We start from the raw sequence: 15,610 nt of genomic DNA on the forward strand, positions 1-15,610 counted from the left end.
TTTGCCACGTCTGGACTCTCTTTCCATCTGAGTCTTAGCTCTCAAAGCAGATGAATAGCAGCCAGCAGGCGGTTCTTGTGTTGGTGGAAAATAAGCACAGGCCATCGATTGTTTTCAAAGAATCTTTATCCAGAGTAACCTTGGGAACAGATAGAGCTTGGGGGAACTGACAAAATTATACGACAAACTGCAAGTATTAGGAAGAACTGTCCTAGAGCCCCCATGGAGTCTTAGTGGAATTAGTTCAGGCTGCCCCCTCCCCATTTTAACCATCTTCTCTCCTTTTCTTAAAAATGGATGTGAAAGGTTCAGACTCATTTAATGATGGAGGTGATCACTTCTACATCCACCCCTACCCTTGCACCTCCTGTTTTCTGGCCTGACTTCCCCAGGGACTAAACAAGGCCTGGGGGCAAACAGGGTCACTATGTTAGCTGCTCACTATAGCCTAGTTGACTGTGCTGAGATAGGAAAACCAAGCCATGTGGTGGTGTTGGGTTTTCTTTGCCTTCCCACTCAACAATCAACATAGAATACTCTAACTCTGCTCATCAAAAAATGTGGGGGTGGGTGGGGTACCTCTACACCAATAACCAGCTCTGTCATAGGGCGCCCCCTAGCTGTCCTCCAATTGTCTTTGGTTCTGATAGCTTCCTCTTCTTCTTCTTCTTCTTCTTCTTCTTCTTCTTCTTCTTCTTCTTCTTCTTCTTCTTCTTCTTCTTCTTCTTCTTCTTCTTCTTCTTTAATTTTTCGAGACAGGGTTTCTCCATAGCTTTTGGTTCCTGTCCTGGAACTAGCTCTTGTAGACCAGGCTGGCCTCAAACTCCCAGAGATCCGCCTGCCTCTGCCTCCCGAGTGCTGGGATTAAAGGCATGCGCTACCATCGCACGGCCTGACGGTATCTTCTTGCAGACAGATATAGATCCCATCGATGGAGGACTCACCACAGCCCTGATCCACTAGAGATCCCATTCATGTGCCCAGGTCACAGCATATGCTTCCAACCCTGGCTATAAACCAGAGTTCCCAAGATCTCCCCCTCCAGTCTAATTTGCTGCAGTGCCTTAGAGCTCAGGAAAACACTTTAATTACACGTCCCCATTTATTACAATGGGTGTTACCAAGGATATTGCTTGACAGCCACATGGAAGCGTTACATAGGATGGGGTATGGGAGAGGGTGCAGAACCCACATAACCTCCTGGGAACCATGGTCCACAAAATCAGCTATCTAGAAGCCCTCAGAACCCAATATTTTTGGGTTTTCCAGGAAGCTGTATTAGCTAGTATGATTGAGTAATCTTTGGCTATTGACTAATCTTCATCCCCTTTCCCTTCTTAGTGGTTGAGGGGTGGGCTCCACGTTGACCCTTTTCTGTGTACCTTGGTCATTTTAGTGGCCAGGTTTATTTTAAAGCTACATGGTGCCCACAACTATTTTACTGATGTACAAAAGACCTGTTCACTCTTGAGGTTACAAGGGTTTGGGGAGATATCTCTAGCATATACAATGAAGGCCACCATATGCATCACCTTATCTAAGATGTTTAGGCCCGTCCGGATCCCGGTAAGACTTACTGCGTAGCTCATTGTCACTTCAGGCCAGAGACTGTCCTTCCTTGACTCTGTCCCTGCCACATATGTGTCCTCTTCACTTTTATGAACAAATCTTAATGGAGGTCCCCATTAAAAGCACACATTGCAGCGGAGCCAGAGGTCATTTGGGGCTGCTTCTCATCATGCATGCCGTACAATGAAAACATCGGGAGCGATGAGTAACCAGTGTGAGAATGAAGCTTATCCTAATGAAGTCAGACTTGGGCAGGTTTATTGGAGATCCTTGGACAGAGCTGAGCACTGGGGGTTCCTCCCAGCAATAAAACGCCAGCCCCACCTGCTGTTTATGGGCCTGGGACTAATACCAATGAGAATCAAAGAAAATGACCGTCGTGATTGCTAAAACTCAAGTTGATGGATTCAGAACCATCCCATTCCCTGGGTGCTGTTACCACCCAGTTACTTTGGAGATAAATACCTGATTTATCAGACTTGCAAGTGATTGAAAGAAAAATAAATCTAAGCAGATAACTCCCAAAAGGGTCTAAAGTTGTAACTAAAATTCTGAAACATTATTTTTAGAGAAATGGAACGTTCCATTTTCAGGGGAAGAGCATATTGATGAGAAACAGCTTGAAATGCTTCCTCATGTCCCACAGCCCTTACATGACAGACAGGCTTTAAATCTCCCTACAAAGGGCTCCACCCCATGCCTGACCTCCTGGCAGGGCTGGGACGGGGGCTGGGCTGCCTGATGATACTCTTTGGGCATGCTCTTGTTCCCATTATTAAAAGCACTCCACACGTCTAACCTCAGGGAATAATAAAATACTTTAAGACAATCTTATTTTGAATATATCCTATCAAAAAAAAAAAAGAAATCAAATGTTTATCCCCCAAGTAAAATGAATTCTACAATAGACAATTCATTTTCTGTTCAAGAATGTGTCTTCACATTCTCTCTTGATATGACAAGTGTTTTACTCTAGAACCATGGACTTCTATGCCCCAGATCTGTGATTTCATCATTGGAGCAGAATGAGGCTGTCCAGGGTGGAGTTCAACCCACAGAATGTCGAAGAAAGCTCAGTTGCAAGGGCTTGACTGCGTGGTACACCTACGTGGGCACTAAGTGATGTTCAGAAGTCCTGGGTACGTGAGGAGAGCTACGCCTTCATTTGCCCTTTCAAAACAAAATTTTGCTCCAAGGTACATTTTTTTAGCCAAGCAGAATTTGCCAATTATTTATTTGTATGAGGCAAATGTAAGAGATGACCTTTCCAGCAAAAATAAATGTGCTCACATGTGTCCATTCCTACAGAGAACCTCACCAGGCCCTGCTGCTGTCTACCCACGTGGGGAGGACAGAAGTGCACCCCGACAGTTACACATAAGGAGGGCAGTGCAGGAGATATGTGTGTGAGGTCCTAGCATAGTTCTCTTGCTGTGCTTAGTAATCATCAATGTGCTACCTTCCAGAATATTCTCGTGTGTCTGTGTGTGCATGCGTGTGCATAGATGTCCTGAAATACTGTCCACCTCTTTTCTTTCTATTCCTTTCTCTCTCTCTCTCTCTCTCTCTCTCTCTCTCTCTCTCTCTCTCTCTCTCTCTCTCCCTTCCCTCCTCCCTCCTCTTTCTTTCTTTTTCTGAGACAGGATCTCTCACTAGTTTGGAACTCATCAAGTAAGCTAGGCTGTCTGGTCAGTGAACCCCATGGATCCTCTTGTCTCCACCTCCCCAGTCCTGCGATAATAAACTTGTACCACCATGGCGCGTGTGTGTGTGTGTGTGTGTGTGTGTGTGTGTGTATGTGTGTGTGTGTTACCATCACCAAAGTCAGTGTTTCCCACTACGTTCAACACAGTGGCACTAAAAGTGACTGAGTCACACACAGATGCGGATTTGCCATTTTAATAGTGAGGCATTTATTTAGCTACCTCCTAGGAAGGCATTAACTCTCTGCTGGTGACGATGATACGGTTTTTATCCCTAAATAAATTTAACTTCAGCAGTGGGGTGATGTCAAGATGGCAAGGCCCTGGGATACCCAGCCATGGGCAAACAGTACAGGGAGCTGGTAGATGCAGATTTTTAAGGATGGGGACACTCCAGGGGTCATGAGTAGCCACCTACTCCTCAACTAAATCACCATCTCCTATGCTGGCTCACTGAGCCTAGATTACTATCTCCTATGCTGACATACTAAGCCTAGATCACTGTCTCCTATGCTGGTACACTGAGATCTTTAAGTCATTTTATGTGGGCTTAGTTTTCAAATTGCCCAGAGCTGTTAGCCTTGCCGTCTCATGACCTTTTGGACCACTTCCCGGTCTCCAAGAAGCTACTGTCTCTTCTGGAGGCCATATCCAGAGGGGAAAAACTTCCCCCATAACCCTCTTAGAGCCTGGATTCAAGTGGTTCTCAGCCTTCCTAGTGGTCATGTTGTGGTGATCCCCAACCATAAAACTATTTAGTTACCACTTCCTTACTGTAATTTTGCTACTGTTATGAATCATAAGATCAATATTTGTGTTTCCCGAGGGTTATAGGTGTCCCGTGGGAAAGGGTCATTGCACCCCAAAGGGGGTTGAGAGCGGCTGGCTTGGAAGGCTTCGTTGTCCTTCACCATTTTCTCCATCAGTCTGGTGGCCAGTGCCCCTTCGGCTGCAAACGACAACAACATTTAATAGCTAGCAGCTTCGCCAGGACTCGCTGCAGAATCGTTGTCACATTGGGAAGAACACTTTCTTCTCAGAGTCCCAGATTTTGAATCTACAACAGCTGCTCATGCACCCACAAGGCTGGAGGGAGAGGAGAGACAAGCCCCGTGGTCAAGCCTGCCCTTCAGGCCCACGGGCATGGTGTTCCTCTATGCAGATTCTTCCTCAGATATGGAGTCACCTCTTCTGCCAGAGCGCTTCCAGTAGAGGCTCCACTTCCCTCTTCACTGTTCATGTGCCTTCTTCTGGTCCCGTGGGAGCTACTGCAGGGCAGTGGCTGCCTTCATTCAACCAATGTGCTGAATAACACGTCACCACAACATGGCCATTAGGAAGGCTGAGAGCCACTTGAATCCAAGATCCCAAATAAACACAGAGAGACTTTTTCTCTTACTTATGAATGCCTGGCCTTAGCCTGGCTTGTTTGTAGCCAGCTTTTCTTAACCGGAGTTATCCCATCTACCTTTTGCCTCTGGGCTTTTACCTTTCTCTATTTCTGTCTATCTTTTCCTTCCTTCTTATTCTATGTCTGGTTGTGTGGCCGGGTGGCTGGCCCCCTCTTCTCTCGCTCCTCCATCTCTCCTTCCAGATTTCTCCTTCTATTTATCCTCTCTGCCTGCCAGCCCCATCTATCCTTTCTCCTGTCTTGCTGCTGGCCGTTCAGCTCTTTATTAGACCAATCAAGTGTTTTAGACAGGCAAAGTAACACAGCTTCACAGAGTTAAACAAATGCAACATAAAAGAATCCCAGCACTCGGGAGGCAGAGGCAGGCGGATCTCTGTGAGTTCAAGACCAGCCTGGTCTACAGAGCTAGGTCCAGGACAGGCTCCAAAGCCACAGAGAAACCCTGTCTTGAAAAACCAAAAAAAAAAATGCAACACATCTTTGCATCATTAAACAAATATTCCACAGTATAAACAAATATAGCACATCTTAAATTAATATTCTACAACAATTTGCCACCTTTTTCAGATAAAGAATTTGCTTGAAAATATGCCTCCTCATTTGATCTAGGGGAAAAAAAGGCAAGCAACAATAAAAACATGCTTCTCTATGGTCTGGGGAGATGGCTCAGTCAGTAAAGTGCTTGCCACACAAGCACAAGGTCCTGAGTTTGATCCCCTCCAATTCATGGCAGAAGCCAGACTTGACAGCACACACCTGCAGTTCCAGGACAGCCAGGGATGGGTGAGTCTCAGATTCTGTGAGAGACCCGTCTCATAAAATAGAGCACTGAGGCAGGCAAAGCTGACCTCTGGCATGTGTGTGCACACACACACATACAGACACACAGACACAGTAACAACAGTTCCTCCATTTGTTAGTCTTTGTCTTAATTTCTCTTTCCTTCCCTCGTGGACATATTCTCATATGTTCTAGGCATCTCGTCGTGGTCTTCACGTTCTGCTTGTCCTACCATTTGTGGAAATTTATGCCTGAAGCCCCTCTTCTGCTCCATTTGAAATAGTTTTCTTTAGCATAGGAAGGGATTAAGAGTTCCTAAAGAAACCACACCCTCTCAAAGGGAGGTCAAGTTTCCTCATGTTTGTCTACAAAGGGATCTATCACAGGTGGGGTGCTCACTAGTAAGTAGAAGCCTCAGATACAAGGAAAGGGGCTTCTCTCTCTCTCTCTCTCTCTCTCTCTCTCTCTCTCACACACACACACACACACACACACACACACACACAGAGAGAGAGAGAGAGAGAGAGAGAGAGAGAGAGAGAGAGAGAGAGACACCAGAGTGTTACATGCAATGTGCACACGACATCCTCTTGTGGCGAGCTAGCAATACAATAACAATACAAATGGCAAAGGTTCGCCTTGTCTCTGTATACATTGCTGTGATTCTCCTCCTCCTGCTCTTGTTTTGAGACTCAGGCATGGGCGACCCAGAGCAGGGCAGCTGGAACTCCCACTGTGGTAATGAGAACTAACATGTGTACAAGATTATACGGAGCTGTGCCTTCTGCCCTGGCTCTTTCAGGAGGCAGGCTTTTCTCTGTTAAGTGGCAATAAGAAAGCTAGTGGCTCTCACCAGAAGAGGTTGATGAAGTGTTCCCAGAGCCTACAAATGCAGGACTAAAACCAGTTGGATCCTGGTATAGAAAGAGATGGAAAATTCTAGAAAGAAAATTCCAGGTACGTTAAAGAAAAAAAAGAAAAGATGATCTCTGTTCAAATGCTTACGGAGAACCAGCCTGATTTCTCAAAATTTGCTAACATTTAAGGATTGAGAAGAATGATCGTTGGCTTTTTATTCTTTGGCAGTTAGCTTTGCGTTGTGCCTGATGTTTTATGGTGAGGTTGCGCAGCCGTCCTGCATAGTGTTTTAAAGGCAGTGTTTACAGTCAAGTGGAAGATATGAACGGGAAGATGCTGTTCAAGTCAACACACCTCTGAGGATCCAGGCATCTCTGTTTAGCTTCACAGGTATCAGTCGTCACCCACAATGTTCCCATGGTAACCAAACCTGCAGAGGATGCTCAAGAGAGAAAACACAGCTCTCGAAGTGCCTCAAAGCCAATGAAACAACCAAGGGTCTGCAAGCTTCTCTCACCAACCCTTTCCTTCCCCATACCCATCCAATCAGTGGCAGTGGACTATAAAGGACGGTCCCTCGGGAGGGCCCTGTCACCTCCATGGAGCAGAGAGTGAGAGAGAGACTTTGTGTTTTGAAAAGAACGTTGTACATTGATTCTTATAAACTGTCCTGGGATGGGATGGAAAAGGGGTCCTTGCGTCCCTCTTTTGATTGACGTAGAAGGTCTGTAAGTTTCCTGGTCTCTGTGTGGGCTTTGAAGGACTGGCCTTGAAGGACAAATTGCATCCATAGATGATGCCCTGAGTCCCAGTGAAAGGTTTCTCACTAGCAGTAGCTGCCATCTGCGGTCCTGAGGATGGGGCCTTGGGCCCAGTGCATGCTAGACAAGCACTCTGATCTACCAACCGCCTTTTTTTTTTTTTGAGGCAAGGGCTCACTAAGTTACCCAGGCTGGCCTTGAACTTACCATGTAGCCCAGACAACCTTAAATTTGCCATCGTCCTGCTTCAGTCTCTCCAGTATCTGTATTGACAGGTATAGGGCCCACAGGTCTACCCCTCCTCCCAGGGTTTATATTGAGAATAGCTCGCAGTTTCTGGCAAAATATCTTGTTTGTTCCTGTGCTCGCTCTACCCACCCTGGTGGTTAGCTACAGGGGAGTTGTTTGCTCCCAGGCTTGAGCCTGGTAATTTCCCACCTGCCTGGGGCATTTCTACTATGCAGCAGTTAGGTATATAAGGCTTTCTCTAAGGTTGAATAAATGACATTCTGCATTCTCTCTTCTTGAATGACTCACGTCTCTAGCGTACTTTAATCTCAGCCCCTTTGCCGGACTCGTGAACTGTCCCATAGTGCAGGCGCTACAGACAGGTATAATGGTTAATCTCCCCCCTCCCCATCCCTAACCCAAGACAGAGTTTCTCTGTGTGGCTGCCTAGCTGTCCTGGAACTCACTCTGTAGATCAGGCTGGTCTCAAACTCGTAGAGATCCGCCTGCCTCTGCCCTCTGAAAGCTGGGATTAAAGGTGTGCGCCACTATGCCCAACTATAATAGCTAATCTTGGTTGCTAACTTCATCAGGTTTTAGAATCACCATAAAAACACCCCTCTGGGTGTACCCATGAAACCCTTTTCAGAGAAGTTTATCTGAAGAGGGAAGGTCTACTCTGAATACGGGTAGCATCAACCTACGGGCTGGAATTCTGGTCCTGAATAAAAAGAAGCATCCCCATTCATCTCTCTCTCTGCTTCCTGGCTGTGGATGCCGTATGACGTCATATGACAGACACCCTGCAATATGGACCACATGCTCACACCAAATAATGTCTTTCTTCCTTATTGTTTTTGTCAGGAATTTTATCTCAACAACAAGAAAAGCAAATAATGCATCAGGCATTTAGTTAGCTGACTTTGGATGTGAGCCCAAAGACATGGACACACTGTCTGTACGGCCCATGACAGCAACCAATGTCTTCTCTCCAGAAGATGCTGTGGTCTAACTGCACAGGATGAGGTTACTACGATTTTTGGTTAAACCCACGTTTGCAGATGTGGCTTCCAAACCTGTTTTATTCATGCCCTCCACGGCTTTTAGCTTCTAATTGTTGATGACATTAAAGATAAAAAGGCAGACAGCGCTTTCTAGCACAGTGGTTCTCAACCTGTGGGTCACAACCCCCACAGGGTTGCAAATCAGACATTTACATTATGGTTCATAACAGTAGGCAAATTACAGTTATGAAGTAGCAATGAACTAATTTTACGGTTAGGAGTCACCACAACATGAAGAACTGTATTAGAGGGTCGCAGCATCAGGATGGTTGAGAACACTGTTCTATCTCGTCCCCAACATTCTAGTCTTACGTAGCCCTCCACTTCCCCCAGAGCAGGTGCGCCTGTCCACAGTCTGGCCAGAGCCTTGTGCTCCTTCCCATTTTCTCCGAACTACTTGCAAGTCCTAATCTTTTAGAATCATTATTAACATGTGTGCATGCATGCACATGTGATGTGTATGTGTGGGTGCGCATGCCACAGTGCACCATGGAGGTCAGAGGGAAACTCCATGGAGTCGGTCCTCTCTGTGGGGGCGGAAGTCGGGTCTCCAGGCATGTGCACTAGGCATCTTCATCCATTGAGACAGCAATTTTCCTGTTGATTTTTCTCCATATTCCCTGGATTGTGGGACGTAATGGCACTTGGTAAAGAATGCATGGTAAAGCCTACCGTAGTGTGGTTCTGGTACTTGGAGATGTGTTTACAGGGACCATGCAGACCTGTTTGGGTTATTCAGAGGGCGGGTGGAGAACAAGAAGCTGAACAGCTTGTGGCGGTCCTGCAAAGTTCCTGTACCATAGACATTCAGGAGAGCCTAAACGTCTGTATGCAAGAAGGAGAGGCAAGACCTCATAAGAACAGTCCATGAAGCTGTTTTCAAACATCGCTTCTGTTCCATTTCTTCTCCTTTAGGTCCATGTCACAAACGAAAGGTGGGTGGCTGCTGTACCCAGCTGGGCTCCCTGTCAGCACTGAAGCATGCAGTCCTGGGGCTCTACCTTCTGGTCTTCCTGATTCTTGTGGGTATCTTCATCTTAGCAGGTAAGAGCAATCTTTCTGTATCCAGGACTCTGGGGATGAGGGAGGAAGACTCAGCGCCTCCGTTCCCCACTCCCACTGTCAGAAGCCCGAATGCTGCACTTGTTGCTATAGAAACCCAGAGAGGAAGATGCTGGGCCACCTTGTTGCTATGGAAACCGGAGAGGAAAACTGCTGGCTGGTCTTTCTGACTGAACGCCTTCTTAGGTAGCATTGCCTGTTTCTGTGTGGAGTGGATTGAAAGGGGAGGCATTTGAGAGTGTGGAATCTCTGAAGCCAGTAGGACAGATCCAGCTCCCTAGGGTGGCTTCTGACTGTCCCTGCATCATCAAGAGACACATGCCTTACACAAGGACTCCTCAACCTCTGGGGTGTCATCAAAACAGTCATATAGCACTTTGGGGCTGAGGCTAATAACGGCCTACCCCTGTCCCTAACCCTAGCCTGCTTCCCTTTGCAATTCTGAGGAGGTAGAATCGTTTCTATCTCAGCTCACGGTTCTTCCCCCATGACTGCTTATGAGATGGGCCTTTGATAGGTGGGATGGGAAGGGGTACATCCTCGAGCCAGGGCCAGGCAGAGCTGGCAGATTTAAAAAGGGATCAAGATGGGGGCGGGTGTTGTTACACTTTTAATTCCAGCCCTTGGGAGGCAGAGCCAGGTAGATCTTTGTGAGTTCAAAGCCAGCCTGATCTACATAGTGAGTTCTAGGACAGCCAAGATTATATAAAAAGAGATTGTCTCAAAAAAAAAGGAAGGAAGAAAAGAAAGAAAGATAAAGGAAGAAAAATAAGAAAGAAAAGAAAGGGATTCACTGGGAGTCTGTTGGCTTTGTGCTGTGAGCAGCCCAGTTTAGCCACCTGCAATTCATCCCACCATGATGGAGACAGCAAGGCCAGGCTCTGGCGGTGTCTTCCAGGCTCTCTCCAGAGGAACAATTGCTCATTTCCACCTTCTCAATGGAGACGTGGACAGCTTGGCAAAGAAGGTCAAAGGGATTCTCTATCAGATGAGACCCTCCCCTGTACCAGGCTCTGTGCCGAGACTGAGACACAGTTCAGTAAGAGCCAGGGGATTCTCTGAAGGAGGCTGATCCAGGGTCAGGTGACCAGAGCCCTGGGTCAGGAGACATGCAGTGGGCACTGTGCTAGGGTACAGAATGTTGTAGGAGTGGAGACACTCTGAGGAAATGGCTATTGCACAGAAGAGGGTGGGGCTGTTTGGAGTGAGGCTGTGGACCAGGTAGAGCTGCCTTGGAGTGCGCAGGGTGGGGTCCTTGAGTTAACTAGAGGGCAAGACTCTGGAGGTTCCGCCCATACAGATGACCCTTTGCTGGAAATGCTGAAATGATGCCCAGGACCTCCCTGTGGTCTTGACTCACTCCCCGTCAAGTGGAACCAGCCACTTGGGCATTGTAACAGGATAGCTGATGTTGCCTGTGCCTTCAGGTTTCCACACTCAGGGTATCAGGGGCGGTGCCTGTCTCACCAAGTCCTGCACTGAGGAATGGCCAAAAGCAACACTGAGAGCAACTCTTGACTCATCCCAGCGACCCAAGGATGGTGTCCAGCAAGGTCTACCGTGGGCCAAGCCAGTCAGGGGATGATTTGAACATGTTCTTGGGATCTGGGTTTTGTGGTTTTGGCTGCCAGGACCATAACAAATTTCTGGAATGTTTGAAAAGTGTCTCAACCCGGCAGGAAAGCCATGGTGTTACAACTACTCTGAACAGGAACTTTTAAGTGGCCAAAAGGGGTTTCTAAGGGTGGAAGGGGACCTGGAATAGGACCTTGGAGGCTAAGGATGGGGACAGGGAGATACCATCTCGTCTCAAGAGAAGCGTGCAGGGGAGGAAAGTTTTCTTCTGGTACCTGAAGGGCTGCCACATAGAAAAGGGTAAGGCACATTCTGCTTGGCTGAGGATGGACCCGAAACCTAAGAGTGGATATTGTGAAGACGGGCGGCTGTCCGTTCAGCACAGAGAGGTGCTCTGCGAGCAACAGCGCTGTGCGGTGTGACACAGAAAGGCTCTCTCTCTTGGCTAAGTGTTCTCATGGGATTTATGATGACATCCCGGAAGCTTCAGCAAGGAGGGCCGGATGTGGTTTCCCAATCTTGTGGAAACACTGCCAGCCTTCCTTCGTTGTTCAAGTTGTTCTGACATGAGCAGGGTTTTTGGGTCATGACTGTTTCCTTTCAGCCTGCGAGTTTTGGAGTCACGGAGTATTGCCTGTGCGCGATGAAAATTTAGAGTGGATCAGAACTAATCTCTTGGCTCAGGGGGTGTGACTGTTATCAACTGCCTAGATTCCTGTCTGGACAACCATGTTGGCCTCAGGGAGAGGTTTTATAAGGGAAGCCCATAGAAGTGCAGGCAGCAGTGGCCACTCCCATCGGAAGGAGAATGTGGTACTTAGAGAGGCTTTTCCATGTCTCAGGGATGAGGGCTTTTGGGCCACCTGACTGAATACCTCCAAGGATGCTCCCCCCTAGCAAACACCAAGATAATAGGAAGTGGAGGAGGTGGTTCGGGTGATCTGGAGCTTACCTGGCTGGCTCCCTTTGGGGTTCACTGGGGGTGCTTCACCTCAGGCAGAACTGGCCATCCGTACCCCTCATGCTATCCTGTATTGTAGCCCAGGCTGAACTGGAATTCACTACATAGCCCACACTGGCCCCAAATTCTTGGCAGTCTTCTGCCTCAGCCTCCTGAGTCCTGGGCTTATGGGCATGTGCCACCACACCTGGCTTTAATTCTTTCTTAATAGCAACAGCTAACAATTGCCATCATCATCTTCAACCATGGGGATAAAAAGGTAATGAGGTGTGGTTGCTGCTCAGGATAAGTTTAAAGTCTCTCTCTCTCTCTCTCTCTCTCTCTCTCTCTCTCTCTCTCTCTCTCTCTCCCTCCACACACACATACACACACACACACACACACACACACACACACACACAATGTAGCTACGTATAGCAAATTATGCTAAAAGAATGCCCCTCTCCCGAATGCCAGAGTTGTGGAGTCCTCTGCCTGGGGAGATCTGACCTGAGCACTAGCTATTTCAATTACCTTGTTTCAAGCAGGCTGGTCCCTGAAACCTGCAGACAATGACGTGTCCTCAGAGCACACGGCCATCTGCACTGTGGATGCCGATGCCACCATGCATCGTGGAGGTCAGAGTATGATGTCATCAGTCTTTATACGGACAGTCCCGAGGCATCCCACCCTGTGTCTGTAGCCGCTGTCAAGGACGTTGCTCACTGTGCGACAGAATCCTGACTCTGAGGACAGAATCCTGACTCCTGCCCCTGTGGTGGAAAGAGGCGTGCATCTATGAGGCGGTAGTTCTCTTTCATCTATGAGGCGGGGAATCTTACGTCATTAAAGTCACTTTCGAGGAGTAGTTAACATGGGTAGAGTCAGCTGTCACCCCATCGCACCTCGTGGGGATTTGAAGGTAATTAAAATGAGAACCGAGAGGCAGATCTGGGGTCCACCCATAGCAAGTACAGAGACCACAGAGAAAGGATTTGCGGGGCACCTCATTTATGCTCCATCTGGGACCTCTACACTTGCTCTTCCTAGCCCAGCCCCACCTTCTTCTGTCACAGGGAATCTCAGTCTCCGTACCAACAGCCTTAGGCCCTTTAGGACAAAGAAGGGTGTGGTACTTAGCTTTGCCTTACAGTTTTTTGTCTGTTTGGTTTGATTCTTCAAGGGCCGACTTTCAGATGTATGAATGGATGAGACAATAAATGAACAAGACAACTTTGGAAGACACTCATGTGGGGGGAAACAATATTTTCACTTTATTCTAGCCTCTAAAGGATATGAATATGGAATTGCCCGTCAAGAACATTTGGCACCTGGCGGTGGTGGCTCACACCTTTAATCCCAGCATCCCGGGAGGCCGAGGCAGGTGGATCTCTGTGAGTTCGAGGCCAACCTGGTTTACAAAGTGAGTTCTAGGACAGCCGGGGATACACATAGAAACCCTATCTCGAAACAAACAAACAAAAATTATTTGTCTAGGAGACATACTTATGTAGCCTAGGGTGAGAGCACACATTCATCTTAGTACATGCTGGCCCTATAGTCTTCAGAGAGTATGAGGACAGAGAGGGCTGTGCCGTAGTTCACACTGGAGTGAGTCTGGATCCTCGAGTCAGCCCATCTGGGCTTGAACTCTGGCTTCTCCACCGCCGTGTCCCCTGACCTTTCTGGACTTGGTTCTCCTGTTTCAACAGAGGAAGCTGACATTCCTACCCACCTCCCTGAGTTGCTGTGAGGGTTACAGGGTCGCTATAGCTGAAGCACTCAGGAGTGTGGTCGGTACCCAGCACGTGTGGCTGAGGGAGGGACTGGTCCTATTGGTGTCATTGATAGTGTCACTCTTTCTTCTCCTTGGTTTCCTTGGCAGTCCACTGAGATGAATAATGGAGAAATGGAGACTGGAAGTTAGTTTTGGCTCATCTGCCAGTGTCCCATACTCTCAGAGCATCTCTGTGCTAACTGGATATAATGCTATTCATTTGTAATGTCAGTAGGATGGACATGACCACCGTGTCTTCTTTCCTCCTCCTCCTCTTCCTCCTCCTCCTCCTCCTCCTCCTCCTCCTCCTCCTCCTCCTCCTCCTCCTCCTCCTTCTCCTCCTCCTCCTTCTCCTCCTCCTCCTCCTCCTCCTTCTTCCCCTCCTCCTCCTCCTCCTCCTCCTCCTTCTCTCTCTCTCTCTCTCTCTCTCTCTCCATGACTAAGGCACATTTTACATAACAGCCAGCACACACACACACACACACACGCACACACACACACATACACACACACCCGACACTGAATTGCCTGATTTCACTGATAGTTTTCTACCCTATTCTACTCACTTCTTTTTTGTTTTTAAAACAGCTCCAACCCAGCCATTCATTTCATAATCTCTGAATGGAACACAGCCATAGTCTGAAAAATATTGGGTCAAATGACAGTTTTATTTTTCGCTGTGTCTTTTGCATATTGTAAAAAGAGTGCCGTTCCCACTAGGTTCTGGACCCTGAGGCCAAACTTGCGGTTAAACTCCAGGCTCCACCATTGAATGGCTGTGTCATCTTGGGAGTAAAAAGAGTAACAACCTTCAATATTTCTTATTTCCTCATTTGTAAAATAGTCCACACCCCTGTAGGATTGTTGCAAAGATTAAACAAATTAATGCGTGAAAGCGCTTAGTTTTTGGCACAGGAAAAGAACTTGGTGACCATTAGATTGTTATTATTAACACACTCAGAGGGATTTTGCTTTGAGAAGAGCAAAGGATTAAGTGACCCACTGGTTTAGCCTGAGCACGCATGCCTGTCTGAAGATAGGGCTATGCTTGTGCAGTATGTGCCCAAGTCCCAGCTGATTCTAATGAACCAAGACAAGTGCCCCATGATGCCATCTAAGGGCTCCTGGCTCAGACCCCGGACAGCATTCCCAACTTGTGGGTCTAGAGCAGAGAAGGTACTCGTGCCATATCCATGGTGCCAGCCCCACCCATGGCACCGAGGCTCAGTGTTGCAAGGGGCCTCCAAGGACATCTTGTACAGCCTCCCTCCCTCTTCACTCCCCAGGCAGATAAAGTATTCGACTTTGCCTGAAGGTCAGCCACAAATGAGAAAAACATTTTTATGCCTCCCGCTGTCCCTCACGCTGTCTGCAGTGTTGACTGGGTGCAACCCCCAGAGTGAGCAAGCCCGTCCCCTCTGGCTCAAAGGACCAGGTTTGGAGACCCCTATGTATGGAGACCTCTCTGCATTCCAGATAGACATGATTGGTTTGGATTCCTGTTCCTTCCACTCTGAGAGAACTTTTTCTTGATGAGGCATTACCTCTTGTATTCTTAATTTCCTGTATACAACCAATACTAAATTATTAATGGATAGAATAAGCACAATACGCCATTCTTTCTCAATACCCATAACCCCCCCCCCCAAAAGCTCTAGGTTTGAGCTTTGATAAACATAAATAGACACTATCCATAGTGTGGTGTGGCCAGGGCAGCATTTACCAGATTAGGCCGACTGTGGTCTGGACCATGTAGATCTAAGTATGGAATACTATCCAGCCCCAAACAATCATGGTCATTTCCTGCCCTAGCCCCTAGATCTTTCAAACGACACACTTCCTGGTAAGAGTTCTCAGTTCTCTGATGGGAAAACAAGCTTTA

At 47.6% G+C, this 15,610-nt stretch overlaps 1 protein-coding gene across 5 annotated transcripts in view; it reads left to right on the plus strand.

Annotated features, from left to right (window-relative positions):
• Positions 1–15,610, plus strand: part of Scara5 (scavenger receptor class A member 5) — a 92,845-nt gene that overhangs the window by 14,106 nt on the left and 63,129 nt on the right. For all 5 annotated transcript variants that reach the window (XM_075949685.1, XM_075949682.1, XM_075949684.1 and 2 more), the window contains exon 3: positions 9,290–9,418. In XM_075949685.1, coding sequence (XP_075805800.1) covers positions 9,290–9,418 — 129 coding nt within the window. The remainder of the gene's footprint in view (positions 1–9,289; positions 9,419–15,610) is intronic.

This window comes from Microtus pennsylvanicus, chromosome 15 (assembly GCF_037038515.1).
Source record: "Microtus pennsylvanicus isolate mMicPen1 chromosome 15, mMicPen1.hap1, whole genome shotgun sequence".
NCBI lineage: Eukaryota > Metazoa > Chordata > Mammalia > Rodentia > Cricetidae > Microtus > Microtus pennsylvanicus.